This window comes from Neolamprologus multifasciatus, chromosome 8, assembly GCF_963576455.1.
Source record: "Neolamprologus multifasciatus chromosome 8, fNeoMul1.2, whole genome shotgun sequence".
In the NCBI taxonomy this organism is placed as follows: domain Eukaryota; kingdom Metazoa; phylum Chordata; class Actinopteri; order Cichliformes; family Cichlidae; genus Neolamprologus; species Neolamprologus multifasciatus.
This window is the reverse complement of record NC_140446.1, coordinates 19,116,626-19,139,709: the sequence shown is the minus strand read 5'-3', so window position 1 is coordinate 19,139,709 and position 23,084 is coordinate 19,116,626. Positions and strand designations below refer to the sequence as shown.

Sequence of the window (23,084 nt, the reverse complement as noted above, 5' to 3'; positions counted from 1 at the left end):
CTAATATCAGCATATATCAAGTATAACGCAATACAGTATGGCATGCGTAAAAATATTAAAATTACAGCGCAATACAGATACTTTTAGTACAGCTCTGGAGTACGCTAACAACATCTGACGCCAGCTTTGTAATGTTTCGGTTTGTCTCTTCCTTTCAGCAGCTTTCATTAAAAATGACTAGTTGCTTCATCAACAGTAGTGTGAAAACAGCTTTAGTAAACACAGCGAACGGGTACAGTCATGTGAAAAAGGAAGTACGCTCTTTCCTAAGAGAAATCTAAATGCAGAAGCAGAGTGTGATAAAACTAAGTACACCCCATGATTCAAGAGCTTGTAGAACCACTTTTAGCAAAATAATGTGAAGTAATCATTCTCCATATGACTTTATCAGTCTCTCACATCATTATGGAGGAATTTTGGCCCACTCTTCCCCAATGTGACGTTGTAGTGACATCTTTTATATGTCATTTTTGCACATCTAATTTTGGTCCACTGAAGGGGACATCTAGTGTTGTCGTTCGTACGATCTCCATGTACGGGTTAAGTTATTTTTGCTTCTATAGACTATGTAGCCACATGTTTCCAGCGGGTGGAGGCCATGTTTTTTTGTTCAGTAACAGTTATGTGTGAAGGAATGCAGACCAAAGTTCAAATGTTGAACGTCATATTGATGTCTAAGTTGGGTCATAGCTGGACGTCAAAATTGTAGACTTAGTTTGGACCGACGTACCCAATATAGACATGATATGGACATCTATCTGACCTCCAGTGCTTAGTTGGTTGGTCCTTGCAGTTTCTCTGAGCATTGCAGTATCTGACCTTCAGGTGAATTTGTTGGGATGGCTATGCCTAGGAAGATTGGCAATTATTTTGAATGTGCTCCATGTGTAGAATTATAAATTTGAAATTCTTTATCAAGAAGACAACCATTGCTTTTCTAACATACTGCCTGATATCTTTCTTCCTTGCATTTATGGTATGCTGAATGATTTAGACCAGCCAAACTGCAAAAGCCTTTGCTTTTATAAAGATGATCAAACTTACTGATAATTACTTAATCAAAGGCCTTTGATTAGCAGCACCTGACTGGTATCTATGCCATTAATTCCTATGGAAGCAGGAAGGATGTATTCAGTTTTGCTAAATAAGTAATGATGTGCTTTATGTCATGTGACAGCATTCCATAGGGATTCACTCTTACAGCCACCCTCAAGTGGTGATTCTAGTGACTGTAGGTTTTAGCACTTTCACTTTGGCTGCCTTTTAAAGCTTTGCAAGTTGCCGCCTGGTGCCGGAGGGGCTGAGGTGGCAGGTAGAGAGTAATGAGCAGGTCATTTCTTATGAATAGAGGTTGGGAAAAGATGCTGAGGCTATGTGAACCACGACTCATTAATCTCCCTGTGGAATCAAGCGTGGATGGGGCCTTTCTTTTAGCCTGCTACAATTGATTAGAATTCCTAGTTGATGCAGTAATTCACCACTGGGGCTGTGAAAGCAGTAAGCTGAACAGAGTCACAGTTGAGAATCACTGAAGATGGTTTGACTAAGAGTATTCTGAATGTATCATAAAATAACTTTTTATTGTATTTGGTTGTGACTCACACGTAGCTTTTTGAATCTTCCTGAAAGTTTGAGTAATACAAAAGGATTAGTGTTTGTTTATGCACTAAATCGAGGCTATGGCATGCTGACATTTTTCTCCTGATCTAAATCAATGCCTAGAGCTACATTTATTCACATTTGTCTTGCTGGAGGCATATATTCTCACTTTATATAAACACCAAAAAAATAAATAAAAGTTTAAAGCAAAGCTGCTAATGATTAAAGAACTCCTTTGGAAATCTTTCTGTTGAAGTGGAGCCACAACTGCCAGTCTTCTAGTCAATCTCCAAAGCTGGGAAATTTATGGTAAACCTCACACTTCCAAAATAAAACTGATAAGAAGGCAGAAGTTTCTTTATACCCAGTAAAAAAGCTCTTTGAATGAGACCTGTTTGATTGCGAATATCCAACGGCGCCATTTTCATTTTTGTTATGGCGCTTTTAGGAAAAGTTGGAATAAATGCTTATCACGTCGAGGGCTCTTCCAAAATAACAGCAAAATTCTGTAACGATTCATTTCTGTACAGGAGATATCAACAAGGCACTTTCCTCCAGAGGGAAAAAATATTTGTTACACCTTAAAAAAATCTATAAAAATCCCAGTCTTTGACAACATGAAACTCAAACATGTTTATTTGTTATAATTATTTATAAGCTGCTCCACAACCATTAACTTTATTTTTACAGAAATGACAAATGTCTTACCAACTGGACTTTAGCCATGATCTAAATAAGTGAATAAAATCTGTCTCAGCTGAAGTCATGCTACTGCAACAGACCCTCAATCTCCTCTACAAACTACAAACATTTGTTACAACTCAGCACTCTATCTTGTAGATTATGGATCCAAATGCAGGACTCAGGAAACAAAGACTCAAATCAAATTTAAAGCTGTCAGCAGAAAGTCCAAATATTTGCAGAGCAGGGACCCCAAACACCAGAAATCTCAGGAAACACGAGGCAAGCTGACATACAGGTATGAGGGATGATACGACAAAGGACAAAAGATAAACATCGGTCAAATGCATGCTTGTTTCAGTGAGTGCATCTTTAAACATTAATGTCATAAAACACTGATTAATAAATAAAAACCTTGGTCAAATTTTTGGATATCCAATCTTATTGTCATCAAAACAAACCTAAACGCCTCTAATCTATAAATCAGACAAACTCTGTTAGCTACAAATTGTTGAAGAACAATCTGAGATACATTTTAAAGAAGGCACACTTTTAGGCAACATCATTAAACACAATGTGGTAGTTATATATTTTGCTACATTTTAATTTAGAGGTAAAATAAATAGCAATGGTCATTGCCCCTACTTAAAGGAATAATAATAATAATAATAATAATAATAATAATAATAATAATAATAATAATAATAATAATGTGCAGGCTAAATCAGAAACAAAGGTCATTTTAATGTTTTTAAATTGAAGACACTAGCAGTACTTTTTAGACTAATATAACGAAAATATTTCACATTACAGATTACTTTGCGGCTCTATGCCCAAATGAACCTTTTATTGTGTATCTTCTCTCTTATTGCTCTTTATTTACAAATCAGGCGTATTGTTAGTTGGGTAGTCCTCACGCGCTCAAACACCTGCACTTATCCCCACTATACGGGCATGCGCAATAGCATCGAATCCAGTATGTTACCAATGTTCCCAACAAATCATTTCATTGTACAAAAAAAGACTAATTCTGCCTAGGGTTGCCATACAGAGCAATACTGTTTGCCTGTTCTGACTTTACACAGAAGCAAACAACGTGTAGCCTGCGGCCAATTAGGCTAGCTCAATAAAAATTGCATTAGTCCCCGTCCCCCCCCCCTCCTCAAGCGAATGAGCGTAACCTCGAGAAACGACTCCACGACATTACCTGGATTTTAACAGGAATTCCTAATGGCAGCACGGTCTCTCCTCCACGGAAGCGCTCATAAAGACAAGGAGTGAAATAGCTGGACTTCTTTGTAGAGGGTAGGGTAGCTTTAATGACAAGAGCGGGGTAATGAAGACTGAACGTAGCCTGTAACCGTAGACACCTGGCGAGTGGGGAAGGTAGACTACGCCGCTGGGAAAGGCTTTGCTTCGATTAACGGTATTAATACTACCCACTGCCGCTAAAAACTAAACACCGCGTGAAAAATAATAATAAACCACAGGATGAGGTGCTCACCTGCCCGGTCACCTTTATCCGGACGCCCTCTCGATATGAGATGCAGGAAGAAGACGAAGAAGGTGTGAGATATCAGACTGACAGTTGCTGGAGCTCGGCAGCCTTTTTCCCCCCTCTGTGCAGTCACTTTCACAAAACCAGCAGCTACCCACACAAACTGCTATCTTTAACGAGACAGCACATAAAAGGGCTCGCGTGCTAATAGAAATGGATCCATTGATTAAAAGCCAGTAGGCTGCCGGATATTAAGCACCGGTCTTGTTTCCCCTCCAAAGGACATCCAAGAAGGCTTTGTGATGGCAAACGCGTGTTTTGGGCTCGTGCCCCTGTGTGAAGTTAAAGCCTGTCCACTGCCGTCGATGTGAACCCATGCACGAGCAGCAATAGGAGAGCAGAACTTGGAAATGTGTGTTTTCTAGTTATATAGTGACACCTAGCGGCAATCAAAGTCATTGCAGTTACAGCGCAGCTGCTACAAATACTCTTACTCCCCATCCTCTTATTACTACTACCACTATTACAACTAATAATAATAACAATGCAGGATTACAAAAGCACACGTTGGTCAGTGTAATACTTTAAATTCACAGAGGTGTTTATTGGAAATTTTATTTCAATACAAATTATTTACACATTTGGGAGAAGAATTATTACATGTGCTTAGAAGGGCAAACCAACATAGTGAAGCAAATAGACATACATGCTTATTATATAATTAAACATATGGCATCACTGGATCCCAAGCAGGTTGCTTCTTGAGGATGTTTTGGTAGTGCGGGATTGTGTGTTTACCACTGGTCAACGTAGTCAGAGCTGTTAAGAAAAGAGAGATAGTTTTAAAAAATGGTTTCATTACTTGAACTTTTCTTTGCATCTTAATAAGTGGTTTGCAAAATCGCTAAAAGATTTCTCATAGTTAAATAATATAGTCGGTTTAGTCTGAGTATTAATTAACTGTTGCTTTCTGGTAATGGGGCTCTTATTCAATATTGGTTATTAGCCTGCCTAGTGAATTTGATACACCTATTTCAATTTTTTTACATTAAAAAAAATCTTCTTGGCATCATGGCATGTTACTCACCGTGGCTCAGCGTCTTGGTTTGAATTTCCTCCATACAGCAGCCAGGCCATCCCCTCCTCAGGGGCTGATCTCTTCCCATACCTGAAGAAAGTCCACACCAGCATATTTAGCAAGTACGACTAAATATTAGAGGTTCTTACTCACGTGATAACTCTCTCTGCTCTTAAGCATTAGCATTTCATCAAGTGCTCTGGTATGATACCATGAGCCTCACTATGACTTTCAACATAAGAACCAGGCAGGTCAGCTGAATGCTGCATGTTGAGTCTCTGAGAGCTCGTTCTTTCTTTAGTCTCTGCAGTCTGCATATCAGTTCTGCAGCTGTCTGAGTGCAAAGGAGGATTTTCAGGTTCACTGCCCACTGTACAACAAGGAAAACATACCAGTCAGCTCTGACTATGGTACTGAAGTCTCTTTACTGAAAATCAATCCCTGGCCGCTGAAGAGCAAACCTGCTTTTATTTGCGGTAGAAGAGGCTGCATTGTTAAGCCCTTTAAGTTCAATAGTAGATTCAGCTCTTTTAATTACCTTTAATGACATTATTGACTACACTCAGCATTCATCTACTAAACCTAAGCACCCAGACATGTAAAAATCTAATTTTGAATATTTATGACTCAGCTTTGACTTTCACCTGTCAGGAAACAAGGAAAGTGAATAAAAATCTGTGGTGTTCCAGAATGTGTATTAGAAGATCTGGAGTATCAACAGAAGCATCACAGTCTGTCTGGATTGCAGAAAAAGAAAAATAGCTGGACTCTTCACCAGCATCTGAAAAGCGTTGATTTAAAGTGTTGAACAAACCTTACGTGACTGAGTCATGCCACAACGGGAGGGCTTCCATACCCCATTTGGCAAACCTTGCAAACCTGTCCTTGAGCCCAAGACTTTAATCCCTCACATCAAAGGAGACAGACTTTGTATCTGATCCAACCAGAGCATGAAGAGGTACCACATCCCTACAAGTTTATCCAGCATCTATTAGCCTTCTTCTCTTCTTTCTCACCTTTTCCATCTGACATATTAGCTTATTTAAGAAAACAACCTGATGCACACCCGGGTTTTCGCTACTCCTTTAACTTTCTTTTAGAGACTCACCTCTGTCTGGTGATGAGGTTGACATAGTGCCTGACGGCTGCGTGATATTTGGCCCAGTCCTCCGCTGTGGCTTCGCTCCCAGGGCTCTCTGGTTTGGGAGGGTAGGCGTCCGCAAAACTGCTCAGACACACCAGGATGCAGACGACGAGCGCTGCGAGCATCATCCACGATCTGAGCGTGTTGGCCATCTGAGGAGAGAGGAGAAACAGCAAGGAACGATCACATCAAAGGCAAAATCTGCTAAGGCTGTTTCACAGGAATAGAGAGTATTACAAAGGTTATATGAAAGTACGCAAAGTGCCAATAAGTTTCGAAGTGTGTGTGTGTTTGTGGTGAAGTTAAAAATCAAGACGCAACAAAGAAACAGAGTAAGAAATAACTTACTGTCTGATTTGTCTCCTGATGATCTGACTGTCACCTCGGCAGTGCACCTCTCTTGTCTCTCTCCTCTCAGTTCACGGTTTTTATATAGTCTGGATGGACATCTGATGCGCACCGAGTTAACGATTAACCACACCCCCCGGCTTTAGTGGCCGTGCGTAAATGGGGTAATTATGTCCCCCACGAAAAAAAAAACTGAAACTAAACTTATGTGCCTGGTTTCCGATATTTGGCTTTTATCTGAATTCTGAAGTTTTATTGGGTTTATGGGGAAACGACGCTGATTTTACTGTTGGATTAGCCAGTGTGGGTTCAGCACCACGAACAGCGCATCAGGGCAACAATATAGAAAAGAGCACAAACTGCTCTTTAGAAACCATAGCATGGTGTTAATAGCAGTGAGATATATAATGTTTAACATGTGAGAAAAAAACATTTTAACACACATTACATATTAACTCTGTAGCCTATCACTGTTCTCACATAGTCCTGCTTTATTTCACGATTACTCAGTGAACTGTTATTTTGTTACACTGCCTCGTTCCCATAGCGGAAAACTTTCTGTATTTCTTTGCATTTATGTGAATGAATTCATTCTATGATGAATGTGTTGTCTATGATGCAGCAATGCAACTATAAATCCTGCTGCATACATTTTTAGTTCCCTTCACTTTCTTTCTTGGTTAAGAAAGAAAATTCTTTAACATCAAACCAGAATCCCCCCTACTCTCTCTCTTTTTAAATAGCATGTTTAAAAAAAACAAATCACAAATATCATAAATATCAAAGCTTTCTAAATCCTGGCATATTATTGTTAATTTGCAGACATTGTTGTCTCTTTCCCAAAATAACTTTTGAGCCGAGCACAAGATCTTTAGTAAGTGATTATGTCAGTATCAGAAAGTTTATATCAGTTGATCTTTTATTTACTTTTATTTTTTAATAAACTTTTTTTTGGCACCTGGGAGTTTCATTTGACTAGACAAAGTAGTAATGGCATGCTTATAAGAGTTGGGAAGCCAAACTTCAAATTAAAAAAAAAAGATTTGTGCAAATTTCTGCTTTACTAAAAGAAAATAAAAGAGACTTCTAGAATTGTCCTAACTTGTGTAATTATTAGTCTGAACATGCTTAGCTTCCTTTGAATAATCACCGCAGCATGCATTATTCAAATGGCCATAAAACCTTTGTTAGGGTAAGGGTCATAGGCCACACGTGAGTGTTTGGGCCATTGCACTCACGTGTAAGTGGCGGCAGTGTGCTTCATTTTCAGTGAATGCTTGAATTAAATGATTTAATGAGGTGTTTGAGAACCAAACATCAAAAATATTAACGTAACTTTCGTGATGCATGGATGTCATGTTACTCTGTCCGAAACACTGTGTTCACAAGATACCTTTCAGGTATTGAGTGCTGAGGCTGACTGTTAAACGCTCACGTGTGTGACCCGTGAAGCAGCTCCAGCGTATCTTGGATCTTCACAATTCGCTGTTCACTTCATGATGCCTGAAGGCATCCTGCAGTGCCTTTGTTGAGGTTTGTGTGCACAGGATGGAGATGTGCAGATGGTAAATGTTTTTGGTTTCTCTGCATTTTTTCATTGTTGAATTGTTGTGTAAGAATGAAGCTGTAGGGGATACTTGCAATTCCTTGTTGATTTTGCAACCCAAAAGTTAGCTTGAAATTCACAAAGTCAGCAAACAATCATAAATCTGTTTGGTTTTTTTCATGCATTTTGCCTGAATCTTATTATATGATATTAGTTAGGATTAAACACGGGGATAAACATGACACAGATGTGCAACGCCACATAGATATTACGTTAGGTAATTCTCCAGAGAATGCTTTCAAATCATCCTCAGAATGCAAGAAAAGCAAAACTACAGCACAACTACAATACATACATCAAAAAGTCAACATTTGCAGTAACATTTTAAAGGCTCTTGTGAGATAATACATGAATCAGAGACGCTGTCATCATAGAGTAGAACATAAGAGCATGTTTGCTCCCGAGGGAAGTCATGAAAACTCTTCTCTCCTGTGTTTTATAGAGTTGTAAAAAACAAAGGTTTTTCCTTTGTCTGTCCCTAAGCCCTTGTCAAAAAACAAGTTGACGCAGGCATAAATTCCACCTGACAGCCTCTGCAAAGCTTTGGACAATAAACAAGAAATTAAAGTGGATGTTCCCTTGCCATAAAGGCTGTAAGTGGATTGTGGTATTGCCCGTTGATTGCGCTGACCATTTCTAAGCAATTATTGTACAATAATTCAAACCGATAGCGAGGGGCAATTGTGTTTTATACAACCAACGATGCTGAAATTGACGCAAAATAGCAAAAATGGAATTTAAATTGGTAAATCTTAGCTTTTAACAACCCGACGGGCTTGGACAGGGTGCTTAAATTACACTGATCAAATAATAAATAAGTAGTCTACTATTCAAGATGACCGATATTTGTCCTGTTCATTGTAAGCACCCATTTCCCCAAGATAACAGTGGCTATCCTGTTATTTCTACTCCAGTGGTCAACCTCTTTGCACTCTCTCAAAAGCCCATAAAAGTCAATGGCAAGAAACAACAATATGCGCAAGGCAAACTCATTAGCTTGGTGCAAGGTTTGTCAGTAAACACCAAGAATGTAACAGGCCCCTGATAAGAGAAAGGGCAGACAGTGAAGTTTTCACAGTCGAATAAGCCCCAGCTAATGCACTTCTGAAGAGCAGTTTGGGCTCCTGCATAGAGGTGAAGTGTTTGGATTGCCATCAAGGCCAAGATAATAGCATCTGCAGGGGTGCCACTGATTTCAAAAAACTTTTTCTCTCTTGTCTTGTTCAGCTTTACCAACTTTTATTTAGTGATATTGGTGCCGCTGATGTGTGTTACAGCGTTATGTATTACATTTAAAATGAAAGACTTCTTTAGCTTAGCAAAACTTAAGCAAATCTACTTACTGTAGGCATTTACCTGCATTCTCCAAACGTAGCCCTAAAAGCTTTTCTCCTGTAAGTCCGTCTTTACTTTAGATAGTAAACCCACCTCCATTTCCATTTGCATTACACAAGCTAGTTCCCAGTCCAAATAAGAACACACACACACATATATGCAGGGAGTCCATTGTGGTGTAAGAGCAATCTGCCTGGAGAATGTCTGACTCCTTCCTGCCATTGCAGACAGTAAGGGGGAAATGATTAGGCCCTTTTTATTTTGCCTTATCTCCCGAACGGGGTAGCAGCTAATATGAGCAGAGTGCTTTTCAGACAGCCAGGTCTGTTTGCACACCTCGGGAGACAAAACGGGGCTGCCCACCAGCAAAGGGCAATAATTTAAGAGCACATAAGTGGCTCGAAAGGGGTCTATGAGGGGTGCTGTAGATGGGAGGCCAAACATAACACGCATTTCTCTTTCACGGTACATACTTACTGTCTGTCTGTCGATGACACGTGCACACGCACATAAAATGAGCTTCTTCGCCACAGCAGGGTCAAATATCAGGTGCACAAGTCAGGGCTTCACATTTTCTCATTTGGTTTCCAAACCAGTGATGCCTCGTATTATTTCCTTTCTCCCCTCCAGGGGCTTTCTCCGCCAGCTGCAGCATTCATTGTGACCATTTGTCTGTTTTTGGGAAGCAGAGCTGACGCATTACATCAATATCCCGCCAACGGACACGTGTATGAACGAGCTGGCAGCGGCAGTCAGATGGGCGATGACACATAGGTTAGACAGCTCAAGTGGGGCTGATGATTTAATTCGGTGAATGTCCTCAAATATATTACAAATTAAGGAAGCCATTGTGTTATTTAGGTGCCCAACCTGCCCCCTGAAAATCTGTCACGCTCTATAATGTGAGGTGTAAGAAAAAAAGGAGATCATACTAGATGTGATTGCAAAGTACCTCGTGGAGATATTTGATATTTCCTATAAGCTGTGGGGATTTTGAATCTGTGGGGGATTGATTTGGGATATCTTCCTGATGGACTTGGCAATTACTCAAAACACGGGAGAATCTAAATGAAGAATGCGCCCTGGAGCCTAACAGGCACGGTGCACACCTACCAAAGTCAATTCTTTTAGTAATTACACCAAATGAGTTTCATGGAACTAGTTGGTCATCAATAACTAATCAAGCAACAAAGAGAGTCCTTGTTGTCTATGAATGCACGTGTTGTGTGTCCATTTTTAATTCACAAAGGTTACATGTGCTCCTTGGATGCCTTAAAAGGCCTTTAATTAATGCAAACTGTTATCATGATTACTGTTATTGAGCTGTTTCTTAAAGGGGACCCGTGCTCATTTCCTGCTACTGACAGAGCTCCCTGCCTGAGATGACTGTATTAAGAATATCCCCTCTCACTGATCATCATATTCGCCTCAGCTATTTTTCTCAAGTTCCATTTCCCATTGTAAGAAATTCTAATGCAAAGTCTCGGTTAAATGGCCGGACAAGAGTGCAGACATTTCAGTTAATGTATGACTTGCTTAAGTGCGAAATAAGGCGTGCGTAATACGAGTCAAATTATATAAGGGCGTCACAAAGTGGCTCAGAGTAGGTTTACTTGAATGAAGGACCATTTTTTGAACATAAACTAACCGAGACACAAACATCCAAGCAGGTGGATGCCAGGTGGAAAGGAAGAGACTGAGCAGTTCATCTGGGTCAGCTTTTATAGCCTGGAAGGCCCAGGTGAGCTGCATTACTGGTGACCCACCCATGTCAGCCAATTATCAGTAAGCGTAGGCCAGGACTTCCTTGAGGTAGTGGGAGGGGTGACACGATGAGTTACTCATCGAAAGACAGACTTTCGCTAGGAGTGATAAAAAAAAATTAAAATATGCAGTCTTAACATTTATTTGGTGAGTTGTGCTCTTAATAAATGTTGTAAAGTAGCCAAAGAGAACAATTCCAGACCTCCAAATCTCACTGATAAAGAGGACGGCGTAGCTCAGATGGGAAGTCAAGAAAACTATTCAGTGCCCCGAAATTCATGGTTGCCAGTAATGAAAATATCTCCATATCCATCCCATATTCTTGATTTGAGATGGTTCCTAACAAGATCTCTGGGATCTTTCATAATAATGTATCTCAACAACTGCACTGACTTCGTTTAATTCAATATGGTGATGATAGTCTCCAAGTAAGCTTTTAATCTACAGTGGGAGAACCACCCATCCCACATCCTTTCTTATTATTCTTTAACCCTTAATCTCCTGAGATCCAGGCACTTGTCTGGGATGCATTTTTAATTTCTCCTGGTAGGATTAGTTGGACCTGATAAAAACAAAAACCAACAATCACGTTTGATATAAATAGTGCAGAAAAGCCGAAATGTGATGCCTGTAAATGAGTTTGTCCAGTTTCTGGGTGTTGATGCATCCACACAAGGGATGATGGCTTCCAGATAAAACACACAAACTCATTGGCTTTCAATTAAGCATTCATGGTACTAAATCAGCTGCTGCAGGACACTTTGAGCTATTCTGTTACAGAGTTGGCGTTCTGTGTCAATGACATGATGATAACTAGTTGCCGTGGTGCTCAAATGCGACTCCAATGCAAATGCAAATAAGGAAATTGAATTTATTGACTTTAGCTGTTCCCAAAGTAACAGCTAACATGTATGCCTATGTGAATCAGTTAATAATGTGGATAATATATCTTAAATAGGATTTGTATGACCCAACAGGTGCACATATGGAGTGTGTCATGTATACAGTGAGTCACTATGAAAACCTCACTTTTGCAAGGAACACAATGCACACAATCTCGTGCACTTTTGTGCATTGGAAGTATCTTTACAGACGTGTAATGTAACAAAAAGAAATATTTAAAATCTTGATTTGAATCGAAAACTTTTGAACTGCGTCAGTCCTCGCTTGTTGCGTTGCCAATTTGAAGGAAAGGTTGTTACAACAGATTGCCTTCCTCGGTGAATGGAAACTTGAGGCGAATGGCTTGTATGAGTGTGGCCACAACTAGTAATGTTTTTTTTCTTGACTCTGACCAGCAGCAAATACCCTGGCAGTTTTGCAATCAATCACTTTAAATCTCAGGCTTTAAAGTGTGTGTGCGTGCACGTGTGTGTGGGAGTCTTTGTTTACCAGCAGAGCCTTTGAAAACAAGCGGCGGTGATATTGGAGTAGCCTGGAGAGCCGGTGAAAGATAGCGCCATCAAGAATAAACCACAGACAACAACAGTAATTGTTTCAGCTTAAAAAACAAAAAAAACAAAGAAACAAAGAAACTTGAAAATAAATCTACAAAGACCTCCATCTATTTTCTTAACCACTTACCGACTACAGCATCAGAGGGTTTGGAGCCTACATCTGACTTTGGGAATAAAGGGTAGGGTATTTAGGGTTTTTTTTTTTTGTTGTTGTTGTTGTTGTTGTTGTTTTTAAAGTACTGGGTATGAATTCTGGGATTATGTCAATCATCACAGTTGATTTTGTGACCACTGATCATAAAATCTAATCATGCTTGAGTCCCATGGGATCATTTGTGTCAAATTTAAAGAAATTTCCCTAAGGACTTCAAACGGCGTCTCCTTGACGATGACGGGACAAATGGATGGAAAATTCCTCTCGCTGGCTGTCACAAAGGCATAGCGAGGCAAAGCCACCTCTGGATTTGCCCTTGCACAACATTGAGGAGCTAAACAATGCAGAGGCAGCTCTTCAATCACAAGAGGCAAATAGCAATGGTAAGTATATAAAGGTTATGTACACTTTGTAACTATAAAGTGTAATAGCTGTCAGATGTGCTTTAAATACATAACGACGGCATGTTGATTATACACACAAGCACTTACATACACATTTAAGACATGAGACATGCTAATTCCATCTCTTAAAATGTGTCTATAGGTGAGACGTTTTCCTTGATTGGAGGGACCACACTGGAGGTGCGAGTCCGCCGATGGCTTATGCCATTACAAACGAGCTGGCCTCGGTACTCAACTGGACAGGGAAAAAAACCAAGGACAAACCAAGGGCATTTAAAAATACAGCGCTGTGCAGATGCATATTTGGTAAGTTTTACCGTTTATTGTAGTTTTATGAGCCTAAAGTGAACAATAAAGGGATCAATTGATCTGCTGGGTGTGTTTCACATTTCCTATGTCCGGTTTTTGCTATATTACTTTGTCTTTCTTAATAACAAGACGATCATGTCCGGTTAATCTGGAGATGGAGTCTCATCTCCAGATTAACCGGGTTAGGGTTAGGTCTTCCGCTTGTTTAGTCCTCGGGTTGTACAGTTTGTACAGCCCGAGGACCTTGTTTTAAAGGATACACGGCACACCATGCTAATACTCATCACTTTTTCCGCTCATTGCTCTTTGGGAATCAAACGCGGCTGTTTGCAGATTTACGCCTGGTGACTTTCATGTTTATCAGCCTAGGAGTTTACATACTTTCTCCCCGCTGAAGACAGTTAACAAGAGCTTATTAATGTGCTCTAATTCACTTTTTTTGTTTGTGTGTGTGTGTGTGTGTGTGTGTGTGTTTTTGTCATAGATGCAGCTGACGCAGCTGACCTTAGGGGCAAACTGTCCGAGTTTGTCTTTGCACAAGCAGTCCAGAAATGGCTCCGATACGCCCCAGATCGTATGGGTGGCGCAGGACGCACAATAATAAATCTATTTCCATTATTTTGCTTACAAAATGTAAAGGAAGGAGGGGAGGATCGTGAAATATGGGCCAAAAATCAAACCAAAACTCCACATTACCACAAGTTTCCTTTTTTTAATAGCAGTCAGACCCAAAATACACTGTGAATCGTGAGGGATCACAAATATCGTGACCGGCTGGGTCATACGTTACAGTTTCCTCTGTAATAATGTGGCAACAATAAACATCCTGTCATTAATGTGAACCAGCGTCAGATTAACATGTACTATCTCATCTCAACACTCTATCTCCATAGGCCTATCTCACAAGCAGACCATCTGTATTTCCCTATAAAAGTGAGATGAATGATGTTAATCAGCACATGGGAGCTCTGTGCATCCCTCAGCTCCACCTTGTCCTGCTGTAATAAAGAAGACTGCCTGCCTGAATAATTACTCTCATCTGTCTAAGTCATATGAGCACAGAGCCGACGAGGGAAACAGAAAAAAAGAAAGCTTCGCCCAACGGCTTCGTTCTGGAAAACAACTCTATTTTTGCAAATTTGTTACACTTTACAACTCTTTATGTAAAAGAAAGTGTTGACAGGGAGAGTTTTTACAAAAGGACTTTATTCAGCTGAAAACAAGATGTGGAGCTGTCTAAACCAAACACAATGACTTTGAAAATAAGACAGTAAAACTAAGTCACGTCAAACTTAAAAATGGGCTAATCAGAACCTCAAATGTGAAATATTCAAGAACTCAGAAGTACAAACATACAGTATGAATGAAAACCATTAAAAACATATAATAGACAGCTGTTTGTCCCTTTTTTTAATGATTCATTTACGCAGTATTTACTGCATCTTTTTTTCATAACTAATACAAAAAAAATCTTTCATTTAGGGAAACATATTGCCTTTTAAGCACTAGCCTATTCTTTTTCTAACAATGTCTCTACCATCTTGGGTAAGAAAGCTTCCAGGAAATGAAAGAAGTCTTGAAACACTCCTGTCTTGTCGCTGCTCAGCTCTAACTTGAGCACTGCCCTTGTGCTTTCAGTTCCTCCCAGCATCTGGGGCTGAACATTAAACTCCAGGGGTTCCTTGAGCTCTGGCTCTTTTTCAATGATGAAAGCCGTAACCTGGGACTCCAGCTCCACACAGCTGCCCTCTGGCCTCGAGTCAACATCTTTGATCAGCTCCCGTTTCACTTTCCTCCTGCCCGCCCAGACTACATGCTTTTGCCTGCACATCCACGCCAGGAGCTCAGGCTTCCCTCGTCTCGCCATTCTTGGCTTTTTGCCTTGCGGCGACACCGAAGCATCACTGCCAGAAGACAGCGGCCTCTTGCCACCGATAACAACTGCACCCAGAGGGCTGGCTTCGATTTGGGCTTCAGCACCGTCAAAGCTGTCACTGAGTGACGATGTGACAGAAGCTTGTGTAGTTTCCATTTCCTCAGCCGAAATGGACGAGTCCTCGCCAAATACAGCATCTTTAGAGGGAGCGAGGTGACACTTGAGAATGTTTTTCAGTACTTCCTCCACAGCAGAGCAAACTCTCTGAAACCACAGCAGCCGGAAACCGTCTCCCGCTGCGTGCAGTTCGTCGCGTAGTCGTTCTGGGAGCGAGGCCGACTTGAACGGGATACTGATGGTCAGCTGCTCTGTTTTGCACGGTGTCGCTTCCCCATGTGGGCTAAATAAGCGCACCAGGCCCCATGGTTTCCCCCTAGTAGATTTTCGCTGATACTGCAGGCTGCGGCAGTACTTCTCAGCTTCTTGGCACTCCCTCTGAAAGCTGCGCTGACAGCGTTCATTCAGGTTTCCCGCTACATTGTGGGAAAGCTCAAAGGGGTCTAAGAGGTTTAGGGGGCCAAGTTTGGGACGTTGCTGATGGGCCTTGGTGGACTGGTCCTCTTGCAAAGCATCATCCTCTTTATTCTGACTGAGGAAATCTGTGATTGGAAATGAACGGCCCTCCCTAACAGATATAACACTACTTGCAAAATCAAACTTGGCATAAAAGGAGAAGAAGCCAGCCAGCAGGGTACCTGGACAGAGAAACGATTTGTTTAGAGCGAGGAAATCTCTGACTAACACATTTCTTTCTTTACATTTTAACTTTAACTTACAGAGCTGCTGAGTGTTCTTGCTGGGGGGAACAGCAATTGGCTGACTGGGGAAGGTGCAGTTCCAGCCTTCAATCACACACTCTTCCTCCTCACCTGCAATCAAGTTAATAATATCTAAGTTACCTTTAATAGAAACTGTCATTTTAGTCTGTCTGCAAGACAAAATATATTAAGAAGTATTTTGTTTTTTATTAAAGTTTTTCTTTAAATTAAACAGTTAATTGTAAAAGTCGGGTCAGGTAACTCTCGGTGCTCATACACACAGATTTGTTCCTCAGTGCAAGTGATGAGAGTTAAGGGAATTCAAACTAAACAGTAGTTTAAGGAAGAAAAATTTATTTATATAGCATATTTGAAACCAAAGTGCTTTACACTAAAATAAAATCGAATAAACAGACACGCATTCACAGGGTTTACATGAAAAACCAAACAGTAATCAATCATCCAAACAGAGGTCCAGCAAAGTTTCCAAAAGCATAACAGAAAAGCTGTGTTTTTATTTTAGATTTAAAAACAGCCACATATTTGTCTGAGGTCATTTGGGATCATCCCATAATTTTTGGTGCAACAGCAGCTTCTCTGGAAATAAGCTTCAACCACAGAGTGATTGAGAAGCAAACCTTAAAGATCTCCAGGGAGCGTATCCAACACAAGAGACAACAAACTGTGCCACTTTATACTGGACTCTGTAATGCACCAGAGCCAAAGATGCCAACGCTGGAGGAACGTGACCTCGCTTTTTCGTCCTACTAAGTAATCAGCAGCTGCAGCGTTTTGGACTAATAGTAAACAGGCAAGAGATGATTGATTAACTTTAGCATACAGTTCATTACAGTAGTCCAGTTTATATGTAACAAAGACATGCATAATCCTTTCCAGATCAGAAGGATTTTGTTTCTGAGCTCTTGATCTATTCCTTTGTCAAATTTCAAATTTTTGTCAAAGATTGTCTCAATGTCCTTAACCTGTGTTTTGGTGCAAAAAGAAATCTTAAGGGGTCGTGAGCCGCTGAAGGAGCCATGAACAGTTTGACTCTCCCTAGGACAAAACCCCCCAAAACATCAAAATGGAAATATATACACGAGAATATATTTTTTCTCTTCCTGAAGCATTCTTCAGGAATTGTTCTGCAAGCTTCTTGAAGGACATTCACTGTAAATACATTGGAACTAACATTTAAGAGGTGTGTTTGCTAGTCCCAAAAAATGTCTATTAGCTACAAAAAACAGTGTTCAGCTTGGGGAAAGCAGATTGCTGTTTAATTGCTACAGTTTGAAGGAAGAAATATAAGAACTTGAATGAGCAGAACAGATATCTAAAGCTTTGTTAGCAAAGCTGCAAAAAAAGCCTTTTTTACTGAGCTGTACAAATCTAGGTATGCAGCAGTCAGGACCAGCTTTGTGATTTCCCAGAAAATCACATAAAATTAACACTGAGGAGAACTGAGTTCAGCTTATTGGTGCACACACAAAAGCACCTCACGTGGACCCTTGGGTAAATTAACTGGCCACCTCTGACAATCACTAAATACTCACTGTTCTACCTCTACCAACCTCCGTACATATTAATGATGATATTAACCAAATTTTTTAATTTGGATTCATCACTCCATCAGACCCATTGTCACTGGTTTTCAGCCCAGTTATTTCTCCCTGTGCCTCCTCCTTAATAATGGCTTCTTGACAGCCACCCTTCTACTGAGACCATTTCTCATGAGGCTTCAATGAACAGTAGGTGGATTAACTGGTCAGGTGCATCTCTCACATCCTGTGTCAGAACTTTTTTCTTTTTTCTTAACGACTTCAGAAACTGTTCATCTGCTATAGATAGTTTTTTAGGCCTTCCACTTCTTCTTTTGTCCCCCCTTGTCCAGTCTGCTCATTTTCTAAGCAAACACTGTGCAGAGATAAGCCAGGCTTTAAAATTAATATTTTATGCACTTTTGTTCCCATTAAACAGTGTTATCTTTGGCATTTTTCATAGATTCAACTAAATAAAAAGAGAACAGATTATGTGTTTTTGTGACAGGCTGCTTGTAACAAAGTGCCTAAATGTAAAAATTGCTTAGTTGCTTGTTATGTGCAGACACAACACAGGTTCTTGCTTTGAATTAGGTGTTCAGTTCTAAGTGAGTTAACAAACAAAGAAACATTCCTCTGATATTTGTCAGGCACAACAACTGGATTGAAGAGGATTTAAAAAAGCAGCCAATGCCCAAGGAAGAGCTTTGAAAGACCTTAAGAAAGCCCAGAGAGCTATTGCTCAAAACCATTTTAAAAATGATTAGCAAGTAGGGCTGCCACGATTAGTCGACTAGTCACGATTACGTCGACTATCAAAATCGTCGACGACTGATTTAATAGTCAACACGTCGTTTGAAGCTTTGTAAGATCCCAAAAGACGCAGGAATAAGTAGTAGGATTTAAGAGTGTAATAACGGACTGAAACAGAAGATGGCAGCACTGCATGTACAAGGATGCCAGCTGCCATTAAACCCCGAAGAAGAAACTGTCCCAGAATTCATAGCGCGACCCATCGCGGCCCTGCTCAGTTTCCAACAATAGCGGCAGCTAGTTAGTTTTAATGTTACTAGTATTAATCTTTCTGGGTCACAAAATAAACGTTTAACATATTTTCAGGCGGGAATGTTGCTGTGTAAACTTCAAATATCTGCTCAGTTTATCAAGACACCACATATTTTCAAAAGCGCTCCGACGTTTTCGGAGACGTCTGTTACCCACTAGCTCGATAGTTAGCCCAGGTTCAAGGCTCACTAGAGCCGGTGAGAACACCGGACTCCCGGCAAATCGTTTTCAAACCCACCACCGTCTTTCGCTACTCAGGTTAAACATGATATATAAGTCACTTAGATAACTTAAAAATGTTATTGTTTGGCTTTTTTCAGTATTGTATTTGTTCCTGAGTAAATCGGTTTGGCTGAGATTAAAGTTATAGTTTTTACACAGCTGAATAAACGTCAAGCAGACAACTGATTATCAGAAGTGTGAGATGCTCGAGAATATACTCCGGTGTCCTGTTATATTTTAGATAGCAAGGAGTTTATTAAACTTCACCCAAACAATCTGCAAATTTCATTTAAATTCAATAAACTATCATCTTGTCTTTATTTTTACTTAGCACATACCTTAAACACTTAAAGCTGTAAGCTAATGATAGTTATATAAGAGCAGATGCATGCTGGCGCAATAAGCTGTACGTTTTATGTTCAATGGATGCATGATCTGATTAGTCGACTAATCGCAAAAATAATCGGTGACTAGTCGACTATCAAAATAATCGTTTGTGGCAGCCCTATTAGCAAGTCTGGCTCCTTGGAAGCAAAATATAAAGAAATGAGGGGTGGCTCAAAACTTTTGCACAGTACTGTATTTAGTTGGTTAAGTATACAAAAATGTCCTTGTGTGAAGTGTAGAAGCGATGCAGCACTTACAGGCCAAGTCTTTGAGCTGATCCACTGTAGGGAGGACAGCAGGCTCACAGTTTTGCAAGAAGAAGATGATCAGCAGCGTGAGAGCGTAGTTGTTCAGAAGGGGACCGGCACCACTGGGATTACCTACACACCACAATGTGACAGAATTACTAAGAAGAAGAAACGAATCAGAACACAGCCACAAGTTTTTTGGGGGGTTTTGTCACCTGTTTGTTTACGCACTCGGACTGACGGTGACTCACGCAGCCATAACGTCATTACAGTTCACTAATAAACCCGAATAACTGTTGTGCTGCTGTGACAACTGGAATAGAGGAACCATGGCTCAAGAGTAAAGGTAATCACCAGAAAGGCAATTAGTAGTGTCAGTGAGCAACATTCATTAAGATTTTAATATGAGTCGACACTGGCAATACAAGAAAAAAAGCTGTTTGTGTCGTCTTATTTTATCATAACAAGGTAATAAAATTGTAAAATCACTCTTCTCGCATCAGTGATCCTAAGAGGCAGTGAAGTTCTACTGACATCTGTTGACCAGAAAATGAAATAACCACCTAAAACACAGAGGAAACTGAAACACGGGCATCCGTTTCAATGATCTTGTTTTAAGTTGCTGCGTCTTACCGGCAAGCTGCTTCTGCTTGGCCCAGTACCGGATCGTGTACACAAGAGGCCTCAGCCTTTCATCAATCCCTGAGCACAGCTGGAGGAAGCGGGTGTTTCTTACTGCCAGTCTAGTGAGGAAAAACAGCTTTTACGCTCACAGATAAAATAAAAACAGAGCTGAAGACAGCAGATGCTGCACAATATTGCATTCGCTCACCAACCTGTTATTAATGGTGATGTCCCCCTGCAGGTTAAGCTCACGGTGATGGAATTTGACAACGGGGAGACGAGCGCTGCTGACCACGTGGACTTTATGCACGCTGGGGACGCAGCGTTTCAGGATCATCGCCACGAGGTCGAGAACCTCAGCTGGAGTGGCTGTGGACAGGTCGATATCAGACAGTATAGAGTCCTCAGACCGCCCGTCGTCTGACACGCCTTCCCCTGGCTGAAGAAAGAGGGAATCTCACCAAAGGCGTCTTCTTTATCAAGCTACATGTGTGATATTATGTGACCAAATGTGCGCATCGAACCTGTTCTGTGGTTGACTTGGCATGAGCCTGGAACACCTTGGTGTGCTCTAGGTCTAAGAACAGGTCCAGGTCACATGAATGGATGCCAAATGCGTTGACAGATGAACCAAATGGGAGAATCTGGCTGTCTGCAAACAACCCAACATATGGCCACAAAAGTTAGAAAAACATTTCCTTCTGCTCTTTTCCCCTCACCAATATGCATGCAAGACCTGTGTACGGGTATTTACAAAGATCACCTGGGAAAAACTCTACAAAAATCTCCTGCATGAGTTGAACCAGCAAGCTTCGGCCATTCTTTTCATTTTCTCCCAGCTGAAATTGCTCAACAACATGCTGTATCTGGGCGTTCACCTAGAGGGGAACAAAGGGCAACACCGTAGTCCCTTTGTTAACAAACATATATGTTATAAGCTCGTCTAGTCTATTCTCAAAGCTCCATATTTTAGATTACACTAAACTTGTCTATTAGCAGAGTCAAGAGTTTCAGGGCTCCACAAGCACCGAACAATTGTATTTGTCATTTTTTAAAGACACACACATTTTAGCAAAGTTTAAAAGAGGATGCTTACAGACACCAACTGACACAAGTCAGGTTTAAGGCGATCAAGAACTTGTTGGAGGTTCTCGGGATCGTTCTTCTTCTTGGGAATCAACTTGAAATTCTTCTTTTCCCGAGGTTTGACGCGCAGCTTCAGGCCTTTCAGCTTATGCTCAATACAGGACAGAGTTGCTTGGATGCTGTCTGTCTCGCTGAATTGCACGATGGCATACACACCCTGTGAGCGCAAAGGGATAAAGTCATGCTTTAAGAGAAATGCAGTGATTTGGGGTTGCTTTAAGACTGTGCACATCTGGATTGCGTATAGTTGTCTGACCTTGTCTTTATCAATGATGACATCTGCGACTGACCCAAACTGCTGAAAATACTCCGCTAAGTCAGTTTGGGAGATATCAGGATTGATGCCACCAACGAACACGCTGTGGTCTTCCTGGGTCTTCCTAGTGGCGCGCACGCCACTCAGTGTCTGATGCTTCTTCCCTTTCAGATGCTGATCCAAACTTGCCGCTGCAGGACAAAAATAATGCTTCAATAAAGTTCAGGTACGGGCTCTGGAACAGGGCAGATGCATCTCTCAGGTCCTGTGCCAAGTGTTTGCTGGATTTTTTTTTTTTTTTTTTTTAAACTTTGAGACACTGAACATCTGCTACAGATAATGGGTGTTTCTTTTAAGCCTGATATTTTTTAAAGGACACACTGTGCTGGTTAATAGCTTTTTAAGAATCATCTTGTTTATTATTTTGTGCCTTTTAAATTGTGTTATCTTTGGCAGTTTTCATAGAATCAACTAAAGAAATGGGAACAAAATATATGTTTTTGCAGCATGCTGCTAGTAACAAAATGCCCAAATATACAATTTAAAGATGTTTTTTTTTTTTTTTTGAATGAGCCAAAAGGTATGCGTTAACCGGTTTAACAACCAAAAGATTACTGGCTGCTTGGAAGGAAACTATAATCCTTCGGATGAGGACTTTTGCACAGTGTTGTAGAAAAAAATTACGAATTTTCTGAGTAATGTTAAACTTTAAAGCTACGGAAAATAAAGCAGACATAACTTAGTAATGTATGTGTAATTTGCAAAGTGCGGTAACACACTTCTTATGACGGAAATGACTGCAACGTTCAAACTGTAGCCGCAGTTTTATTAGTTATCTGTAAATTAAAGAAACTATTACATTCACAGCACTTCAACAGGCTCGTATATGGTTGAGTTAGCTTCCGTTACTTACAGTTGGGTAAATTGACGTTGCACAGGGTGCACTGAAACCCTCTCGGCGTTGTTTTTATGTCAGTGTCCTCTGACATGATGTAAAGAATAAGTTATAACGACAAACGCAGGAAGCACAAAAGTCGCTAGCCAAGTTTGAGGCCAACAACCTTCCACGCGCCTCTCAAATCTCCCTCCAGCGTCGACTCCGCGTTTGCTTTCAGTCCGTCACCAAACTCCGTCCGGGTTGCTCCCATGTTTTTAATCATAAAGTTCCTCTTAGCTTTTGAACTAGAGCCTCACTGTAGCAGGAATAGTCTATGGAAGTTTATTTATAAAGGGCCTTATCTATGGCCTTGAGGCCATAGAGAAGCGCTAACATTAATTTAAAAAAGAAATATTTTTAAATTTGTTTAAATTTTAGAGACTTGAGGTCTCTAAAGTAGAATTATAAAATGCATCGTTTTTAAGCTAATTTATTTCAGCTTGAAACCTTTAAGCCTTTGACTTAAGGTAAACTGTAAACCTACTGCAGAATAAATTACAACCTCTGAGGTGGTTACAGCAGAGGTCTCAGGACACATTTAATTAAAACATTGTCACAAAGCCCACTATGATAACCGGCTAAACATGCTA

At 40.5% G+C, this 23,084-nt stretch overlaps 3 protein-coding genes across 4 annotated transcripts in view; all 3 read right to left on the bottom strand.

Annotated features, from left to right (window-relative positions):
• mpp2b (MAGUK p55 scaffold protein 2b) overlaps window positions 1-4,179 on the bottom strand; it is a 53,643-nt gene extending 49,464 nt beyond the window's left edge. Inside the window, exons 1-2 of one of the 2 annotated variants that reach the window (XM_085170351.1) lie at window positions 3,785-4,179; window positions 3,488-3,594 (exon numbers count right to left, since the gene is read on the bottom strand). The gene's annotated coding sequence lies outside the window, so the exon portion shown is untranslated. The remainder of the gene's footprint in view (window positions 1-3,487; window positions 3,595-3,784) is intronic. The other variant, XM_085170350.1, reaches the window with a different exon arrangement.
• Window positions 4,180-4,348: 169 nt separating this feature from the next.
• pyyb (peptide YYb) lies at window positions 4,349-6,490 on the bottom strand. The gene is made up of 4 exons (XM_085170353.1): window positions 6,349-6,490; window positions 5,965-6,152; window positions 4,866-4,946; window positions 4,349-4,597 (listed from the first exon to the last, which is right to left on the bottom strand). Exons 2-4 carry the CDS (start codon window positions 6,150-6,152, stop codon window positions 4,573-4,575), a joined length of 294 nt encoding a protein of 97 aa, XP_085026479.1. The 5' UTR covers window positions 6,349-6,490; the 3' UTR covers window positions 4,349-4,572.
• Window positions 6,491-14,566: 8,076 nt separating this feature from the next.
• tut1 (terminal uridylyl transferase 1, U6 snRNA-specific) lies at window positions 14,567-22,780 on the bottom strand. Its single transcript, XM_085171560.1, has 10 exons — window positions 22,471-22,780; window positions 21,558-21,748; window positions 21,252-21,458; window positions 20,919-21,033; window positions 20,680-20,807; window positions 20,368-20,594; window positions 20,165-20,274; window positions 19,541-19,663; window positions 16,090-16,182; window positions 14,567-16,008 (listed from the first exon to the last, which is right to left on the bottom strand). The coding sequence occupies exons 1-10, from the start codon at window positions 22,544-22,546 to the stop codon at window positions 14,888-14,890; spliced, it is 2,391 nt and encodes a 796-aa protein (XP_085027686.1). The 5' UTR covers window positions 22,547-22,780; the 3' UTR covers window positions 14,567-14,887.
• Window positions 22,781-23,084: the final 304 nt, after the last annotated feature.